Source organism: Anser brachyrhynchus (assembly GCF_964034855.1).
Source record: "Anser brachyrhynchus genome assembly, chromosome: 6".
Lineage (NCBI taxonomy): Eukaryota > Metazoa > Chordata > Aves > Anseriformes > Anatidae > Anser > Anser brachyrhynchus.
This window is the reverse complement of record NC_137700.1, coordinates 11,448,446-11,468,338: the sequence shown is the minus strand read 5'-3', so window position 1 is coordinate 11,468,338 and position 19,893 is coordinate 11,448,446. Positions and strand designations below refer to the sequence as shown.

The window sequence follows — 19,893 nt, the reverse complement described above, 5'->3', positions numbered from 1 at the left end:
AAGGGGATTATTCTGGCCAGGGCTGGCTGGGAGACAGCACAGAAAGGCAGGCTGCGTGACGAGATGACTCGTGCTGCGACAAGGAGGCCCTTGAAGGCCGTGGAGGAAGCCGAACACAGGAGCCGTGTGTGCGGGGACGTGCGTGCGGGCGTGGGCGGCCTGCCCGGCCGAGGCCTCTCCACAGCACACCTGTCAGCCCGCCGCTTCCTCCTGAGCCCTCCTGCACAAAGGCACAGCTGCACTGGGCACCGAGGAGCGAGCTCGGCCCGAGGGACCGGAAAGGGGCAGCGGCCTCTGCTTTTGTTGCCTTTCAAAATTGGGGGTTTGTGTTGAGTCTGTGAAGGATAATGAGCCTCTCATGGCTAGCCACACACTGAACGGAACGTCCCACTGGAACGTACAGCACGGATAAAATTAACTGGGCCTTGGAAGACTGGGAAAAATAAATAAATCAAGGGACTAGAAAACACCCGCTACTGTGCCAGCCTCCATGCAAGAGTCTGAATCTGTGGCTTACCAAAACAACACAGCCTTTACGGTACTCCTTGACCGGGGAAGAAAACATCCTTAGACTCAGAAACCTTATAGTAAGACAGGTGTGATGCACTTGTTTCTATTCATCTTCTGTTCTGTCTTTCCATACAGATTTTTTTTTCCCCTTATAACATTAACTGCTGAGATACTCCCATGTAACAGAGAGGAGTATCTTACTACGAACAACAAATCGAGCACTCCTAATAAGGTTTCTCAATGCTTCGGGATTTTTCTTGCCCTCCAAGATCAAGGCTAGCTCACTCCTACTGCACCTCTACAAGCAGCAGGCACCAACCTGTCCTAAGACTGGAATCTCTCTACGGAAAGAGCATCAGGGTAAAACAAGGAGGAAAATGTAGCAAAAGGGATAAACAACTGCATTCTTCCCTTCCCCACATCTTCATCCCACCTCTCCAATGGCCTTCTGAAGCCAACACTATGGCAAGCGTTTCACACCAGATTCCTCTTGCACAATACCCTTTCAAAAATTAATAGTTTTTTAGACTTGAGCAAACAATAGAGAGAGACAGCAGCTCGTACAGACATTTTGCAGTGGCCTGTTCACTGTCTGTGTTGTGAAGACTGCCTTAGACTTTAGAGAAGTTGAAAATGGCCTTGGTCACAGACATGTTTCCAAGAAAGTACTGATCACAGCACAAAGCCTTGTCGTGCCTTCTGTGCCTTACAGCCCCTTGGTGGATCCTCTGCTCTCATAAGGTTTCTATTAGAACATGTATTCATCCTTTCTATTGTTTGATAATGAGCTTTTCACTTTACTTGCCTGTGGGTATTAAAACCGCCTGCTAGGACAAAAGTAGAATTATATTCTGAACAGGGCAATGTGGATAATATTTAAAATTAGAACTAGCACCTTAGAAAAAAATGCTCCTAGAACATGTTCAGAAGCTGAGCACTGCAGCTGTCCCTCACACATGCTTTTTGGAGAATCACGTTCGTTAATAAAAGAGGTACCTAATGTGGTAATTTTTGTTAAATTTACTTCCCCACGCTAATGCACTCTGAAATGGTCAGAATAAAAAAAAACAGAGAAGCCCTACTGGGCTCAGGACTATGCACAGGCAAGAAGTAGTTTTTAAATAAGACTGTGCAACAAATACAGGGGCAAAGTTTCCAAATCTCATTCTTTTCAGTGCCATCTCCTTTAAACAAGGGTTGTAAAAGGGAAACACACTGTTGTCAGGGACACTTTTTTTTTTTTTGCTGTTAACCATAATAACTAACCAGTTATTTTTTTGCTCTAAAGCTGGGAAGACCCACTCTAAAATAGAGGCAGAGGCAAAGAGATTAGTTCTCACCTAAGGTATCATACTCTGATGGCGTGAAAATGTCAAATAGGTGCATTCTGGACACCAGTGTTTGAAACAACAATAACTACTTTATTCTTGTCTAATGCACAGCAATGGAAGCTGAAATCATCTGTGCATGCCTAGTGAAATAACTTGTGCTGCTTTTTACCAGCTTTACCTCTGATACATGTGACTTGCAGAGCAAAAGAGCAGCCATGCAGAGACTGACACCACAGCTCTAAGGTTACTTCTGGGGAGAAAGTGTAATTATTCTGTAAGGCCCATTTACCTCCCAAGCCATCTCCTGATGCTGCTTAGGGTCAGTGGATGTCAAAAAATATTGAACTAACAGCTGGCCTCAGGCTACTGCCCTGTTTTGGGTCAGCTGCCCAGTAGCCAGCTGCTAACAGCAAATCTGGGGTACTGCCAACATCAGAGCAGTCCAGCAAGAGACTCCTGTGGTGACAGCTACTTCTCTGTACTCAGACAGGAAAGCAGCGACTTTCAGGAAGTAAGATTTTAGGTACCCGTGATAAGGAAATGCTGTGTGTGAGTGTCTGACAATAAAATGTTTAAATATAGGAAAGGCTGTCTGGGGCCACTGTACAAATGCAAGGCTGCAAAAGGTTGAACAGTTTTGCTTTTCAAAGAAGGAATAGGCCAAGTGCTAGTGAATAAAAAGTATAATAGACATCACCATAATGCACTTGTATTAAAGGATATGGGCATGAAAATCCCATCAGTTTCCATTTTCTTTCACTATCCCGACCGGATTCTGGTCAAAACAGAGTTTTGCTTTGAATTTTTTTTTTTTATAATTATTTTTTTTTAACAGCAGTGATTATTTTAATCTCGAAGTTCTTGGAACACAGTTGGAACTATGTTCAGCATTCTCACTCTTAATTATGGTCCATCCTTCCTCTCTTTCAGGGTTTGTCATATTTCTGCATCTGACCAAGCAAAACATTGTAGAGGGAACTGATCGTCCCCAATTTCTTTTCATAAGAGTTCTACTAAAACGCTCAAAGTCCTTGTAACACTATAAACATCAATCATAACCATCACAGAATGGTTAACAATGTTTGGCAGCAGCCAATGATGTTTGGTAGTGGGACACAGGTGATTTTTTTAGATGATTCAAGCTAACTTTGCATATAGGGAAAAAAACAATGAAGGATCACAGTGGAGAATGCAAATACAACTGCCGGAACAGGATGCACTAGGAAGGAAGGGAAGGGTGGAAGAAATCAGAGGCGCAGATTTGTACTGTATCATTACAGACTTCACATCAAAGAATGTTGTTCTTTGGGTCATCTAAAGTGTAGGTGTATATGCCTGTAAGTTTCCACTGCAAACTAACTTATGTTTAAAACAGTGAAACGTTTCTGATTCACTTCAGTTATGATAAAAACCTGCTCGGTCATAAGAGACAGAGACTACAGTAGAAGAAAACTCCAGCAAGGAGCTCCTCCCGGGCACCTGCACAGGAGTCCAAGGCAAATGAGCAAGTGAGACACCCTCAAGTGATGTCATGCACATGAACTACCTCAGATAGCTGGGACTGGAGAGCTTTTCGTGAGGTGCAGAGACTTTCACATGGCCACTGCAGGCAGAAGGTTGGGTTTCTAAGATTTTCTTCTATGCATCATGCCTGTGTAATCTGGCAGAATATTTCTAGAGGATAGACACTGGAACCAGAAAAGTCTCTCTCACTTTATTAAGCATAATAAACATTTATGCAGTTTAGGTATCAGCAGCTGAAGTCATGTTTCACATTGGGGTATGCATAGCATGTCTTTTTCCAGGCTCAGAAAGTATGCTGTAATTTAAAGCAGGCTGACTGACTCGGTCAGTGTTTTTGCATGTCATCTTGGAGATGACAGCAAGGGGGTGGGGAGGTGGAGGGAAGGAGACTGAGGTGGAGAAAGGGAGGGTGGTTGCTCATCTGGTCTTTATTTCCTTTCCCTGTTTCTTAATATTTCAAGCAAAGGGCCCATTCCAGCTAGAAGCAATGACACTCCTGCTGTGGTATTTCATCGCAGAGGACAGGCCACAGCCAGCCCAGCATGCTCACGTCCTGGGAGCCTCGGCTGCACTGCTTTGGGTGGGGAGGTTAGGTGGAGCGCGGGCAGCCATCCTGTTGGTTTTGGTGCAGTGGGAAGATTTCTAACAAGTGCCCCAGTTCTGTCCTTTGTATGAACAATTTCCTAGCTAGAAATCCTCGTAATGACTACGTGTGTACTTGCCTTACCTGCTGCCATGTAGTGTCTGTTTACTTTTTAAAATGACACATCAGTGGAGATGTCACCAGCAGTTAATAGAAAATGACATTTCTGACTATGTTAACCAGGCTGGTTGTAGGGAAAATAAAACATATGAAAGAGAAAACATCTGTTGAGCAGAGCCTTTCAAAAAAAAAAAAAAAACTTGGCTCAAGACGTGAGGTCAGGTTCACTGGTAACAGGCCTGTGGCAGTCCTTGCTCAAAACCCAAACTGAGACCAGTATAACTCAAATTTCTGCATACTGCTCGCTTTGTAGTAACAAACAGTCATACTCTCACAACGTAAAGTATGCTAGTACTGCCTATATTCCAGATGAAGAACTGAAGCACAGAGATCAAGTAACTCGTCTGCAAAATTACAGAGAGGCTGTAGGCAAGCCAGAAATGAAACCCAGGCTTGCGGGGGCCCGGGCCAGTACCTTAACCACAGGGACACATTCTTTTCTTCATTGCTCCTACTCCCCTGCTGGATTTTTTCTTACTTCAGCTATACCCATTCTTATGTAGGGTGCAGGATATGCTATGGACCAGGTCACACATCCTTCAAGATTTTGTGGATAGTTAAGAGCCTGTCCCCTTCAGAGCAGTAGGAGGGAAGAAGGCAAAGTTCTAGAAACATTGTTTTCCACTGAGACTTGTCCTTAATATCTTAAAAATATCTCCTTTGCTTTCCAAGAGCTGTTCTCAAGAGCTAAAACCTTTAAAGGAGCAAAGGCATTTCTAAATCAGTCTAAAAGAAATGCATTGTTTTTATGATTCATACGTAACTGAAGGGAACAAGAAAAGACAAGAGTGTATCAGTCCAGAAGGTAAACCACAGCAAAATAAGCAGCTTCCTGAGTAGCAAAACCACTCAGGTCTCATTTTATATTGCCTCGTGCAAATGCACTGAATTAAAATATTCTCTGCTTCTCCTCCCTTCCCCATGTATTCTCACAGTGCAATACACCCACCCCTGCACAGCCTGGAGCGAGCAGAGAGCTCGTCCCTCAGCTATCGTCAGAGTCCAGGATAGAGACTCTTCAGAAAACTGAACAGGAACTCGATATTCTTCTTAAGAAAATATTTCTTAATTAAGAATATTAAAATATGTCATATCAGGTTGACCTTGCTGTGGGCTACAAACATTTTAGACGTACAGCAGGGAATGCTTTGAGATGATGCAATTTCATTTTGAAACTAGGTGAATAAATTCACATTGGTTTTAGATATATGAATGCTGGCAAAACTTCCAGTTGAAATAAAATCTTTCTTGTAATTGCATAATGTATTGTAACTAATGTAATCTGAGTCCTACAAACCATTTTGCCTCAGAGGAAAAAAGTAGCTGTCTCTCCTGACATCCCTGTAGGTCAGCCAATTGTTTCTCATGAACCAGCAAAAGTTGCAGTTCTCCAAGTTGAGGTTACCTCTTAAGATTGCTGTGGTATTGAAGTCCCTCCCAAAGTACTTTCAGCAAACACAGCCCAGCAGATATATGACAGAGGAAAGCCACAACAGTACCAGATTTACAAAAGGACAAAGGCACCAAAAGATGTGGATAGTCATACAGCAACATTTTACAAAGCCACTGTAACAGCAGAGGAAACTACCTCCCATCAGCACCTACAGTCCTCTTAATTCTTAACACAAGTCCTGTCTCTGCTCCCTTGTGTAAATTCACACCAAAATTTTATCAAGCTGCACCCACTGTAAGATGAAGCTCCAGGACTTCATGAAGAGTAAGTACTAAATGTTTTCCAAGGAACTAAACTGGGGAGTTGTGAAGTCTGCAACTAAGGTTCTTACGCAGCTCTCACAAACAGTACAGATAATAGGGACGACACTATTATTCTTCGTGCAGGTTGGTGTAAAAAGAGGTCTCGGATTCTCATCTGAAGTATGAAACAAAAAGTAATGCAAGATCTATCGTCACCACATAATGTAGAAAATACCCTGGTCCGGATCCTCTTTTGAAAATTTGCTTTGACTAAGTAGTAGCACACCAATCTAGCCTGAACCAAGTCTGCTCACACATTTTCTTTAGCTGGACACTTAATGAGGAGAGATATCATCAGAAGGATGATAAGATCTCTAACGGAGATCTACAACTGCATATCAGCATCATAATCCACCCCAACTCTTCTCTTCAGGCAGAGACTTTGCATAGACATATCTCAGAACACTGATGAAATATAAGGCTTCCTCATTTTGAATGGGGCTTCAAAAGCACTCATCACAAATAACAAAATTACTTCCAGTGACATCTGTCTTCCTACCTGCTTTGTCTCTGAAAGGGTCCCATGGCCTGCAAGGAGAGGCAAGGGAGCTACCAGAGCTACTCCGCTGCTTTTCAAAGGACAGAAGAGAGTCCTCAGTGAGCATGTCAACTCATCACTAGAGCAGTGCTTCAGCTGTGCCACATTAGCCCTAGGACAAATCTGAAGCCATCCAATGTGGACCAATTAAACAGGTTCTACAGCAACACGAATATGGGTCTTGACCTCAGCTTGGAAGAGGTAAAGCCTTTTTATAGCAAGAGTGTGACCCTCACTGCTCCAAAACTCCAATTCCAACTATTGAACAGAATACCAGTATATTTAATACAGTATGCTTGCTGAGGAGAAGGGGGAGAGAGAGAGAGAGGAGGAGAGTATTGCTATTATATGTTTTCAAGCAACAGATGAAGAGGGACAAAAGAGTCCACACATCAGGAAACTATTAAAATGAATACATTCCTAGTTTCTTCATAATTAATTCAACATGGCCAATTTTGTATCAGAGAAGGGGAAAGAAAGATTTCAACCACTTCCTTTTATCTCAAGCTGTTTGGAAGAATATGATCTTGTAACATCGAAAAGAAGTGCCTCACTGCATCCCAGCAGGCGAGTGTAATTTTAACTCTTCCACATGCTTAATTTGATATGCAAATCCCTATTTTCTGTATGACATGCAATACTTAAATTGTACAGCAGAGACCAAGGTTCATTTAGGCACTACCCATCCCCATTTTCTAGCCCCGGCTCTTTTTTTACTTCTTATTTCATTAATACATTGAAAACAGTTTTCACAGCACTATTCCCTAATATAATTTTTTAGCATGTTTGCTTAGTTATACATATTAACTGTCAAAATGTGAACCAAATGTTGTTATCTTCATACGCATAAGAGCCAAAGACCCATTCTTACCCTGTTCTTAAAATTTTCAGTTCTGGTTTAGGCTGAGTTATGCAATACTTTCAAAAGAAGATTCATTAAGCAACTATTTATATGCTCAAGTAATTCTATTGTTTTCATGTCCTACGGGAACAAACATATTAAAATTGTGATTGGCTGCAAGTACAGATAGTTTGGGAGCTCTTTCACAGTCATTCAACAAGCAATGAGTAGCCTACACAGGTAAAATAAGTCCTTGAAGTGCAGTTAACCGAGAGGGTTATTTGCAATTTTCCCTCAATGGAAAACTAGGGTAGGGTTTGTTGAGCTCTGCAGCTCTGAAATTTTACCAAATGTATTGAACACTCATTTCCTGTTCCTCTTTATATAACACATGATATAAATGAATATGTAAGCATACTGTTTCAAATTCTAAAATGGAAAATTCATGTGAACATTTGGCAAAAAAATTGAGGTTGGTTACAACTATGAATGCAATGGGAATTTCACTGTCTATTAAGACTCCACTAACAAGACTCATCTACACATAATATTTATGTGCAATAACTATACACCCAAAGTTTCTTCTATTAAAGGGCTCGACTGAAAGCATTGTGTTATTTGCGTATTAGTGCTCAGATACACTACAGAAGCTCCATCACCATAAATAGTACCAAGTGATTTTACAACACTGCAAGAAAGGCTGAATAGGTGGGGAATTTCAAAATGACCTCTCTGCCCCACAAAAAGAGAGAGGAGGCAGAGTCTGATTATGTGACCTGAAATAGACACTATGAGCTTCTCAGAGCATTCAGTATTCAGTCATTGACAGATCAGATAGTAACTAATTTTGGGCAATTCTGCAAGTATCATGCTTCAAAGTGACTTAGCACAGAAAAAGTGTTATGCATCTTTGGCCCAAGGATGGTTCTAATGATGAGTCCAGCTAGGTGTTTTGTAACAGAAGAAAAGCCTTTGTCCACAAGCATGGCTAGGATTCTGAAAAATCTGCAAAACCAGATTTTGATTTAAATGTTATAATGTTTGCCAAAGGCAGCTTCTTGGATTTCTAGACTTTGATCAGCATGTCCATGACAACCATACCTATTGCTTTAATCATCATCAGAAACCTTGTGCGTGTTATTAGTAACAAATACTGCCAAATCTTACCCTTGGTTTACCATTGTGGGAACAAGATCAAAATTGCAGTTATCGTATGGTATGTTGACAACTGATTTTTCAAAGCAACCAAGAGATACGTATTAAAATGACAAACATAAAATTGGTCTTCTGCCATTTCAGAATATACCTGTACAAAGTTCATGAACACAGCTTAGCTGATATACTTCTCGGTGCTTCCCAAGAGCAAGGCTTAGCGAATAAAAAGGTTTGTAACAGCAGAAGTAGGACATTTGTTCAAGTGAAATAAAGACATATTATTTTGGACTGTGCGCTACACAAACTTGCATCTTTCAAGGCTCTGTTCCTGGAGAACTGCGTTTTTACTCTGAACACCACCCTGCTAGAAAGGCACTGATTGCATGGAACTACATCCTAGAAGAGCAAAAGTAATGAACAGAGATTGTTGTCATAATGGATGATCAAAATGGCTAAATAGGTCTCTCTCAACTGACAGAGTCACACAGCCTGTAAAGGAGAAGGTTTAAGGGGTATTTGAGTAGTCTAAATTACTCTAAAAGTGCCAGGACCAAGGAGCGAAGAGTAATTATGCTCCATAGAGGTACAGGTATGAAGATGAAATAAAGAAAGGAGAAATGTGGGTATGAGCAACCTTCTGTACACAGTAGACTGTGAAAATGTTTTCTATGCAAGGTGACAAAATACACTACTAGGAAAAGCACAGTATGTGGTGACCCCTGGAGCAGCAAACAGATACACACAGACAGCCTGAGAAGAACGAGCCTGTTTCTGTGAAGATGGTGGTGTAAATAACTGATGATTCCCATGATGACAGGAGCAATACAGCTCTCGCCCCACTGAAGTAGCCCTAGGCCTTGTGACAGGTCAGACCCGCTAGGAAAATCCCAGAAAAAATACATACTAGCCTCCTCTGTTAGGTCACACAAACAGATTAGCAAGTTTTCTTTATTTTTAGCCATGTCTTCTAATGATATAGTTCCTCAGTCTGGTACGTGTTATACCTAGAAACTCCGTAGTACCTATTGTTTAGTTAATCAAATAGAAGCTTTTAATAGAAACGCTGTAATGAAGAGTCCCCCCTTTCCTTTAACTGACCCAAAACAAGTTCTCATCATATCACTAATGCACAAATTATATAAGGGACAGGAAGGATGAAACGAGGCATTAATTTGGTTTCTGTATCCCCTAGATGCTCTTCCTGTATTGCATGTATTAATTAAAGATGTAGCTACAACTCAGTTAAAAACCTCAGAAATCTCCAGTGCCACACGTCAGCAACATCATACACCAGCAACATGGACTACAAGCAAAACCAGAGAACAAGTTCTAACGAGTTAGAACTCGTTTCCTAAACACACAGCCTCTGCATCTGTCCAGATGTTCTGTTGATTTTCAAGTATGAATTAATGCAAAAGTCAGTAAGGAAAAAAAAAAGTTGACCAATCTATAAATTCATTGTGCGTGTCATTTTGGCATTACTTTTGCTGAAAACTTCCACAGGCAATCATTCTGCTCACAGAGCAGAGAAAGGTCGGAGAACTAAAGTGACTTTCCCAATTCTCTACAACCTGTAGCAGTCAGGAGTAGAGTGCCAGGACATCCCATACATCAAATCAGTCATAATACTTCATTTTTCCTTTTCCAACTGAGCCTGCGGAGTATCCTTTACCATCACATCATGTTTCTCAAAACTGTACACAGAGAAGTGCAAAATGAGAGTGCTGGAAGCGTATTTTTTTAATGCAGCCTCATAGTTGTACTGACTTGCAATTGTCAGAGGGCTAACATTTCAAAACCAGCCCTGGCCCTCCTACAAATCCCTTAGGATCCAGTCAGTGCATCAGGCTGTCATTTCCTGTTCTTGCTTTTCTGCTCTGATGGCGCATCCTTATAAGCGGACCCTTACAGAGTTCTTCTAGGAAGGGGACCCACCTACCACTGTCATGCTGACTTCATCCTCCTCCTGTGCTATATATCTTTCAGCTGCACAACACAAACCCAGGGGAAGATGAAGGAAAGAATGGTATTAAATCAACTGTTGCTCTGCATTTCACTTTGAGGGAACTCTGCAAGTTGTTGTTTATAATGATTCTAGTTTTAAGCAGGACATGTGGGGGTTGTTTTGTTTTGATTTTGCTGACTGCACAAACTGATACTTTGAGAGAGTTGTCTGGGGAAAGTAAAGAGTCCTTTATTATGTCCATCACTGCCAAGTGCTTTGGCAGATTCCTGCATGAGATGCACAATCCGATAGGTTGTGTGAGAGCTTGGCTGGCCAGTTACCAGCAGAAAAGCTCAACTTAAACAGTTTTAAAATCTTATTATGGCCAATTTGTGGTTTTGGCTGAAGAAAGGAGGACGATGAAAAATAGAGGCAGCTGGGTGTCAGTGAAGGACGGAATATTGATGTCATTTTCATTGCTGTGCCATGCAAAAAAATACTGGCTGTATATACAGGTTGGAGCTCATTAAGGCAAACCTCATGCACTGTCTGTTAGGTACACCCTAGGTAAAGTTGTGAAGATGGTGTCATTTGTCCTAGCCTTTGTCTGGAAGATTGAAATAATGTACCTATTTGACGAATCTGAAGGCAAGGTCCGTTCATTTGTCTGGCTGCTCATGGATAGAGAGCCTGGCAAGGACTTTTGCAGAATCTGTGGTGCTTCCTGAATTCAAGGCCAGACAGAGTTTCCTTCAGCTTCAGCACTAAGGAGACCAGCCCAAGACTGACTTCATTATGTGCCTTGTTCCTGGTGTTGTGTGTTGTTTGGTATGTTTTCTTAAACTAAGGGCTCCTTGGCAGATCTCCTGGGGTTGCTACCCAGCCAGGCTCCACGAGGAGGGAAGGGGCCCAGTGCCACCACCGCTCCCACCCCAGGCACCTCAGGGAGGGCAGGCTCTCCCTTCTGCAAAGCCCCTGCTGTCCCCTCATGTGGGCACTGAGCCATGCTGTAAGGAGTGCCTAGTTTTCAGTCCTTCCAGAAAAATATCTGTGTGAATTTGTGTGTGTGGATTTCATCGTCCCCAAATGCCTACCTGTGCTGGCTGCATTAAATAATTTTTGAATTGTCTGATGCACACACATGTAGACAAAGGAAAGTAACAGTCACATCGCAGTAGAAATTTATTTAAAGAGCAGAATAAAACTCAACTACCCAAGAAAAAGAGTTGACAAGGTCAAAATCTTGCCCATATTATGGTTTGTAGCCTAGTTTGAATATTGTTTCCAGCACAGTAAGAGCCTGGCAGAGGTTCCACCAAGCTTTCACAGCCAGGGGCAGTAACCAGGCCAAAGACTACCTAGGACTAGAGGTAACAGGACAACAGATAACACAGTAACAATATTTTGCCATTGTGAACACAGGCATAACTTTGCCAGATTAGTTCAAAACAAATTCATATCTACAGAAGTGAGAGAAGATACCGCTCGGTGAAGGAGTTGTAGGACATAAACAAAGGCTTACTGTTAAACACCATTGAAGAGTCGCAGGGGAAATAGGACCTTAGCTATTTGAACAGGCTAAGTCCCACCTTTTGCCAAAATCAGAGGCTGTAGGCTAATGCCAAAAGACAAAGAATGCATCACACTCTTCTTTGGCACTTAGTTAAGAAAAACCTCTGGTGAGAACAGCTTCTGCCCTCCAGCTAGGCAAGTACGGGGCACTGCCCTGTCACAGACCGCCCCTGTGCTCATGCACCCTGCGGGCAGCCCCAGCTCCATGCACGAAGGAGCAGGCTGTTTCTTGGAAGTGCCTATGCAATTCAGCCACACTGCTGGTGAAGCCTAAAAAAAACCACCCTGGTCTGGACCTCTCAGGCCATTAGTGCATCACTCAGGTCGTGCCTTCCACCAAATACTGTCAAGTTTGTTTTGTTTGGACCTGAAGGGTGGAGGGAGTTGGAGAGTTGCCTTCACTGCTGTCACTGCTTCCTAATGATGTTTTTTGCTAGAGAAAATGAGCTTGTTTGAGAATCCAAATTCTCTGTCGGGCACAGTTTGAGAAACTGAAAATATGGAAAAGAAAATAATTTGTTAGGGCAAAGCGTAAACATCTATAAAACAAAATAGCAAAACACCTACAGAGAACGTTGTAGCTTTGCCAGGAAACTAAAGTCATTGAATGAGGAGGGAGCTGCAACAGCTGAAAAGTTAAAATAAATCCGAAGTTTAGTCTAGCAATTATAACAGGAAATTACCTCTGGAGTCAGATCTCCTGCCTTCTTTTCCTAGTTCTGCTTCCGATTTACTGAGCAAGTCAGAGAAGCCAAATTTTAACCTTCTAATTTAGAAAGCCTCCACCTCCAGTGCCCAGCTATACACACAGAGGACACTGGGGATGAGCACCTTCAGTGCCCTCCTGCGCATTTGTGAGGGCAGAGTATCCCACCTCGATGCCTCTGCAGCCAGTTACCTCAGCTGCAGCAACCTGTAGCCACCAGCTGGTTCAGAGGGGCCACCTCTGAGCTGCCCCCACCTGTGCATCGTGGCTAGCATAAAATGTTGTTGTGGGAGTCTGATGGTTAAATGCTGTTTGTGGTTGGCATAGCATTCTGCAGTGGGAGTGTTATGTTTAAATACCGTTTATAAACATTTGCAAGACTTCTCAGACATCCTCTGCCTCTAAAGCCTGTGCTATTGCTTTTGGAAATAATGCACTGAGTGACCTGCACTTTTTCTGAAAGGACTGCTGCTTAGTAGGGGCAACGAGGCTGCATTTCCAGCTCTACTGCACCAAGAGTTTCAGTAAAGCATCGTCACTGAAATCAAGAGTTGGAAACAGTCTCTTCTACTGGTTTAATAGCTTAGCCCCAGTTGAAACTGCAAATAAAGCAATGTGTGATGCCTCAGGAGGAGGGGAAGCATCTCACAATCAAGGGAGCTTTCTGTACACAGGGTTCCTATTCAATTCCATGAGAACTTGTAAATGAAGCGAGCATGTGGTCCTTCTTACACTGACTTGAGTTGTGCTACAAATTCCTCAGAGGCAGAGCCAAATTAAGTGTCCCAAATAAGGACGGCTCCATAAATTGACATTTTCCTGCCCTACATTCAATTACAATCTCCCATCTTTATCAAGAGACACCATGGATCAGAGGATTAAACCCTGGGTGCCTGCCAGCACTCATTTAGTCATGGAAGTCCAAATGTTTCTCATTATACCAAGCACTTTTTTGTACAATACAACTGTGTGTGTGTCTTAGTGTTGGCTTCAACTACGCTATGAGCCAGAACATTCACAGTGACACAATGGATTCAGAATCAGGAAAAACTATTATAGGTATTTATTTGTGCTACTGTGTCCTATTTACTTATTTATTTAAAGAATAACTATGCTGAAGAATAAGCACAAAAAACGCAGGAAATATTGTTCACTGACACTGCAAAATGGACAAAGTGGGTTCAGGGTGCCCCCTGCTCACCTTCCACCAGCCAGGGTGCAGAGTGGAGTGTGCTTGATGCTCCGTTCCCGCACACTCTCACATGTGACACCGGAGGAAATGCAGCAAACACTATCAGGCACAGGAGCTGGAGTCCCAGCACGCCTGCCAAGCTCAGGTCTTCTGCCAACCACCTGCTTTCCCAACCCATGTTTTCACATAGAAAGCAATTTGGACCTACACACTGAGAAATCATACAAGCTCCCGAAACAAAACAAACTCTTTCCCAGCATGATGGGTCATTTAGCTTTCATAATCTTGATCTGGGAACCTTAAAAAAATGCCCCACAAGCACGACATATAAACAAATCCTTTGATAGGTGATTGTACCACTCAGCCACAATGCAGGGGAAGTCTCTTCCTCTAGGCAACTGCCCTCATGGGCAGTATTTCAACACCTGCTGGAGACTCTAGGAAAACAGCTTCATCCTTATAGCTGTCTTCAGAACAGCTGTATGCAATACTCGCCTTCACCTTAAAGTATTAGCATATTACATATATTATACTGTTGTTGAGTACAACGCAGTTTGAGTGATTATTTAGAAGAAATCTATTTACATAAGGTCATTGTCAACTGTAATATCTTGTCTGGGCAAACAGGCTTTCTTTAGGCAACATTTAATATTTACACATCACAGCAGTCCATTTTATTTGGGAATATCCCTTCCTGTTTCCTTCAAAATATGGAAATTAGTGAAACATCATTTACAGAGAACAGGAAGCCTAATGAAGTTTGTGAAATTAGTGATTTCTGCTAATCGAAATCATGCCTTCTCTTCATATTCAATCCCAGTATGACTGTCACATACAACGATGCATATACATATACTAGTGGATTGCCAGTATTTCATCATTTAGAAGCTGTGCAACGCAGAACTGTAAAATGTTTTCTTAGAGCTTCTCTTGGGGAACAGAAAACGACCTACTTAAGAGCATCTTTCGCTAGTGAGCTACTTCTGATGTTATATACAGTGATAGCAATACTTACTCAATAGATACGATTTGGTTGTATTGAAATGGATATTAACAAATATCACAAAAAGTGCACAGACATTTCTAAATACTGAGCTCAGTGTCAGAAGCATCACAAGTGTTCTTGAACTTGTGAATACTTCTCAGAAGTAACTCTCAGAACTTAAACTCAAGCTTCAGCGTATGAACTATTCATGAAGATACAGACTTCATGCTTGGCTCTGGTATCTTTTGCCCAGTTTCCTAAATAAAAACATTGTTTTACTACTCCCCCTCCAACACTTTCTGATCACTCATTGCTACTTCCTTTTGTTTTTCAGGCTCGCCCCAAAGGAGAAGGCTTGACTCCATACCAGGGCAAAAAACGCTGCTTCGGTGAATATAAGTGCCCCAAATGCAAGAGAAAATGGATGAGTGGAAACTCCTGGGCTAACATGGGACAAGAATGTATCAAGTGCCACATTAATGTTTATCCTCACAAACAGGTAGGAGAAATGCCTACCTGATGGCATACAGGTTTGGGACTTGGAACATGCTTAAATTTGCAAAGCATGGCTATGACCTTAACATGACTTGGCATGGACTACACATGACAAAAAAATGTTTCCCAAATGAGCTGCTGTTCTCAGCATCCTGGAAATGTGAACTACTGCCAGAATTGCAAAATTTCAATACCCTTTCAGTAACAATACGTCCACAACAAAATCTTTATCTATCTTCTCATGAAAACTGACTATGGGGCCTTATAATCTGAGATGGAGCCATTAGACAATAGAATAAGACAAATTCAGCCATAGAAATGGGCCTCCTGATGCTTCTGACTCTCTTCATATTTTCACCAACTTAATATTGTATTCCATTAGTGTCAGTGAACTTATTTCCCACGTATACTTCTTTAGATCACCTGTTGAAATAAGAATGGATTTGGTCTACGAGCTGTCTGTTCATAAAGATTAGCAATAAAACAGAAAAACACTGAGATGACACTTGCCTATGAAATACCTTAGTTAACAACAGTAAAGAAAGACAGCCTGGGTAAACAGAGGTTTCTTGGTTTCCATAATACTAAGCGATCCCCAAGATAAGAAGTTCAAGAGAAAGCCTTTTATTTAACTGAAAGGGTCAAGCCAGAGTAGCTGCTCTGGTAGGAAATTTGTACCTGCTGTGCTGCCCGCCAGAGCCTTCCTTCCTGACCCTCATAGATTGCAGTTGCATCTGTCCCTTGAGGTAACATCCTGCATTTCCTGCTCCTGAATTTCCAAATAATGATGGGATGACTGAATTGCACTTCTTGTCTGTACCCTCTCAGAACTGGTTGCAAGCAGCCAGCCAGTTCAATGGTGGTTAACGGGACAGACCAACCACATGAGCTCATGTCCCTCGTTTCCCTGACTAAGCAGGCTACAGGCTGATTTTGTCCAAGCTGGATTTTCATGCACAAGGTCACTTTTGACAACCCCACAAAAATATTTTTGGACAATATACGCTATAGAGCTGTTACTTTGCATAACCAAAAAGAGACCATTGCAGGCTCTCCTCTAGAGAATGATTTAACCGCAGCTGATATTGGAGCAACACCTAGGATTTAATGCTGTCAATTCCAGTGCAGGCAGAACGGAGACATCTGGGAGTACAGCTGTCTTAAGCCACACAGTATTTTCCTTCAAGATGGCTGATACTGAGCAAATGCAAGAAACATAATGGAAAAAATTGAGTGTGATTTTGCAATATTACAGTAAATTGTTGGAGATGGAATAGGTGAGAATTATTTTAAGAGTTTGGCAGGTGTGATTTGCCTCAGGTGCAATTCATCCTAGCTGAATTTCAGCAATAAATAGAGCACTGCATGGGTCAAGTTACCTGCTGCCCACTCACAGCAGGTGCACAAACCATGGATGGATCATTTGGATGTACTTGCAATAGGTGAAAAGGAAATTCCATTGGGAACCTTAGGTGTCTCATTAACTACCTAAGTGCTTGTAAAATTCCTATAGAATCTTTCCATGGGCTCATAAGGAACACTTCATACCATTTCATGCGATTCTGGGGGGAGGAAGGGAGTTAGGAAAAAAATAATCCTGAAGAATATTGTTACTTTATTATGATGAAAAAAGCAATCTTGACATTCATTGCAACAAGCAGGAAAGAGAGAGATAGAAATAAGCTTATTAAGCATTATCCCACCTAAGATTATCTAATCAAGTGTATTTCTTCCCTTTTATACACATGTGTATACTCATTTAACTCCAGCGGCAAAATTTGGCTCATTTCTATGGCAACATCGCATTCCAATATACAGCCAAAATATTGATTTATAATTGCTAGTACAATGAAGCAATATAAATGGTAGTTTTTGAAGTCTGGCAGAAGACTTGCTTTACACTTGACATGCTTCACTATGTGATGTTTGTCTTTTTTTCTTTAAATAGCATAGGACTTTTTTTAAAAAAAATTACAATGAACTTATGGCCAAGTCAGTGAATATCATTGTTTCTGCTGGCCAGTTCAAGTGATGTGATCCATTCTGCTGTCTCTGTGCTAATGCCACTCTGAGTCCAAACCTGAAAACAAGAGGTCACCTTTACAAAGTGCAGTAATTTTCCTGACAAAATTGTGACTGGAAACTATACTGCAAGTGAGAAAAAAAGCAAGGAAAAATTTCTTTGTGGTAGCATGTACATGGGAGGAAAGTTAAGCATTTTTCTTTAACTAACTTATGAGACAAGTTCAAAGCTTCTAAAGTCTCTGGTTCCTTGCCTCTGTTTAGACAGCTTGCTTAGACAACTGCACCGAAATCTGGGCTGAGCAATGCAGTCATTTATCACATGCATGGAAGTACAGTCTCGAGGGTCAGGGAAATTACAAGACCACTGATTTATAACACAAGTTTATAAATATTTACCTTGTTCTTCTAGATTCTTTCCATCATTTTTGTTAGCGTTCAAAGGGTCACAAGAAATCGCTTGAGAAGTATCCCATCCATGCTATCCAAGAACTCTTATATAGTGGGGAGTATGAATGTTTTGTAGTAAAGAAGGCTTGCAAACGGTCCTATGGTAATGGTGCCCCTCACAGCGGGGCTAGAGGAGTCTATGATCTTCATAGCACTGAAGTCAAAGAATGTAGAAGGGCTGTAGCCCATAGTGCTTCCGGAGCCACATGCACAGTGGGGAACAATCACAGCATCTGCACCACAGATTTACACAGTTGACCCCCATCACTGTTTCCACATCATTCCCTAAGATCTTGATTTGAGTTGTGAAAGGGCTTTACTCCTCTTATCTATCCATGTGTTCATGTCCCATCAGTAGATGTTGCTGCTACGTGACATCAAGGCTGGGCACAGTGCATTTCAGCTTGGCTTCCAGATGTAAACAATTTGCAGCCAGTCACTAGAGCTTTTTCCCCAGATTTAAACTTACAACCTCAAACTGAAAGATTTTGCATCCTGTTGTCTCCGCCTTACCTGTGTCTGCTTCTGCATTTCAGTTTTACTAGCATCATTCCTTCTATTCTTTCTCATTCCTCCAGTGCTCTGTACTTCTTCTGATTAAACATACCAGCAATAGCCAGACAGTAAAGAAAACACCAGTTCACGCACAGAGCCAGCAGCAAAGGAGAGCTTACTTAGGCTGCATGAGGTCAGCACTGCTTCTTGACTGAGCCTAATGTTTGCTAACCCATGCATGTTTTTTGTCCAAGCATCCAGTCCCACACCAGACTCTCTAAACATTTATCAATATTTGTCCCTGTGGTGTTATTCTACAGCATTTTGGAAAATATTCTGTACCCAGTCACCAGTACTCTTATGCTAATGCCATGCATTTTATAAAAGCACAGTGAACACTATTTTTTTTAATTACAAAGTCCAGTGTTTCTAGTTGGAAAGTTAAAGCACACATGCATATGGTGCACATATTTGGTTGTATTATAATAAACTATTAGAACTACTACGTTCCCTTAGCAATTTCTATATATATATTTCTTGCTTATTCTTTATTTTCATTACTCTGCTGGCATCTACCAAAGGTGAGTCCTGATTCATGAATAGAGTTCCTATGCATTTCTAAATAATCACTTCCCAACCACTCCTCAACCCCCCCAGGGCATTAGTCAATGTTCTTAGCTAATTTTTTGCTCCTACTGACTTCATTATATGGGATCGGACAGAGGACTTTCACTCATCTGAAGCTTCCATTGGACCTTTTTTTCCCCCAACTTCAATCATCTAAGGAAAGAGGCTTTCTCTCCCCAGAAGTCATTTCTACACTCAGTGCCTATACGGATAAACTCCATTCAAGAAAAATGGGTATTGCTACTTTGTAGTCTGTTCTTTTACTGCAAAGTTGCCATATTGTATGACATGATAATAATTCAAGTAATTCATAAATAAAAAACAATTAACGAAATCCAGATGAACTGGCTAGACAGATGTTTGATTAGTTCAGACAGTATTTACTTCTAGCAAAAGAAATGATTTATTCTCCAAAGCAATCTGGTCAATATAACCCCTCTGAAATATGTTACAACTCACCATCTTTCTTACTCATTAACCTACCATTCAGTAAAAAACTTTTTTTTTTAATCTGCTAGGTCACAATGATACTTTGAACATTGTTAGAAAAGGACCATTTTTATCAGCAGATGCTGATCATTGTTGCTTCCTCAGCTTTAACTATAGCCTTATGCCAAGTTGCAAGAACCTGCACAAGTATAAAAATTACTTAACTGCAAAGAGCTCAGACCATGTCTAAGAACAGTCAGTTACTGCATTTCCCCAGTGAGGGCATGTTATGAAGTCTCCATTCCTATAAGCATACACAGCATGAAAAAGTTGGCAAAACATTCAGTCACCCATCTACACACAAGAACTCATACCAGGCTAGATCAACACCCTCCATTTCACGCGTCACCCCAGGTGGTAGAGGTGCTTACAGGAAGGTAAGGATCTAGGACAAGACAGCAGCCATCTCCAAGGATACTTCCCCATCCTTTAGCACTACCAAGTATCTCTATGTTCCCCATCTCTCAACCAATTGATCAACATCTGTAGAGTCTGTTC

At 41.5% G+C, this 19,893-nt stretch overlaps 1 protein-coding gene and 1 long non-coding RNA gene across 3 annotated transcripts in view; one reads left to right on the top strand and one right to left on the bottom strand.

Moving 5' to 3' along the window:
* Positions 1-19,893, top strand: part of ZCCHC24 (zinc finger CCHC-type containing 24) — a 110,976-nt gene that overhangs the window by 79,233 nt on the left and 11,850 nt on the right. The window contains exon 3 of the mRNA XM_080597270.1: positions 15,152-15,316. Coding sequence (XP_080453396.1) covers positions 15,152-15,316 — 165 coding nt within the window. The remainder of the gene's footprint in view (positions 1-15,151; positions 15,317-19,893) is intronic.
* LOC308197184 overlaps positions 6,995-19,893 on the bottom strand; it is a 31,440-nt gene continuing 18,541 nt past the window's right edge. The window contains exon 3 of one of the 2 annotated variants that reach the window (XR_013952657.1): positions 6,995-12,425. This is a non-coding gene — a long non-coding RNA (uncharacterized lncRNA). Of the gene's footprint in view, positions 12,426-15,323; positions 15,736-19,893 lie in introns of those variants that run through there. The other variant, XR_013952658.1, reaches the window with a different exon arrangement.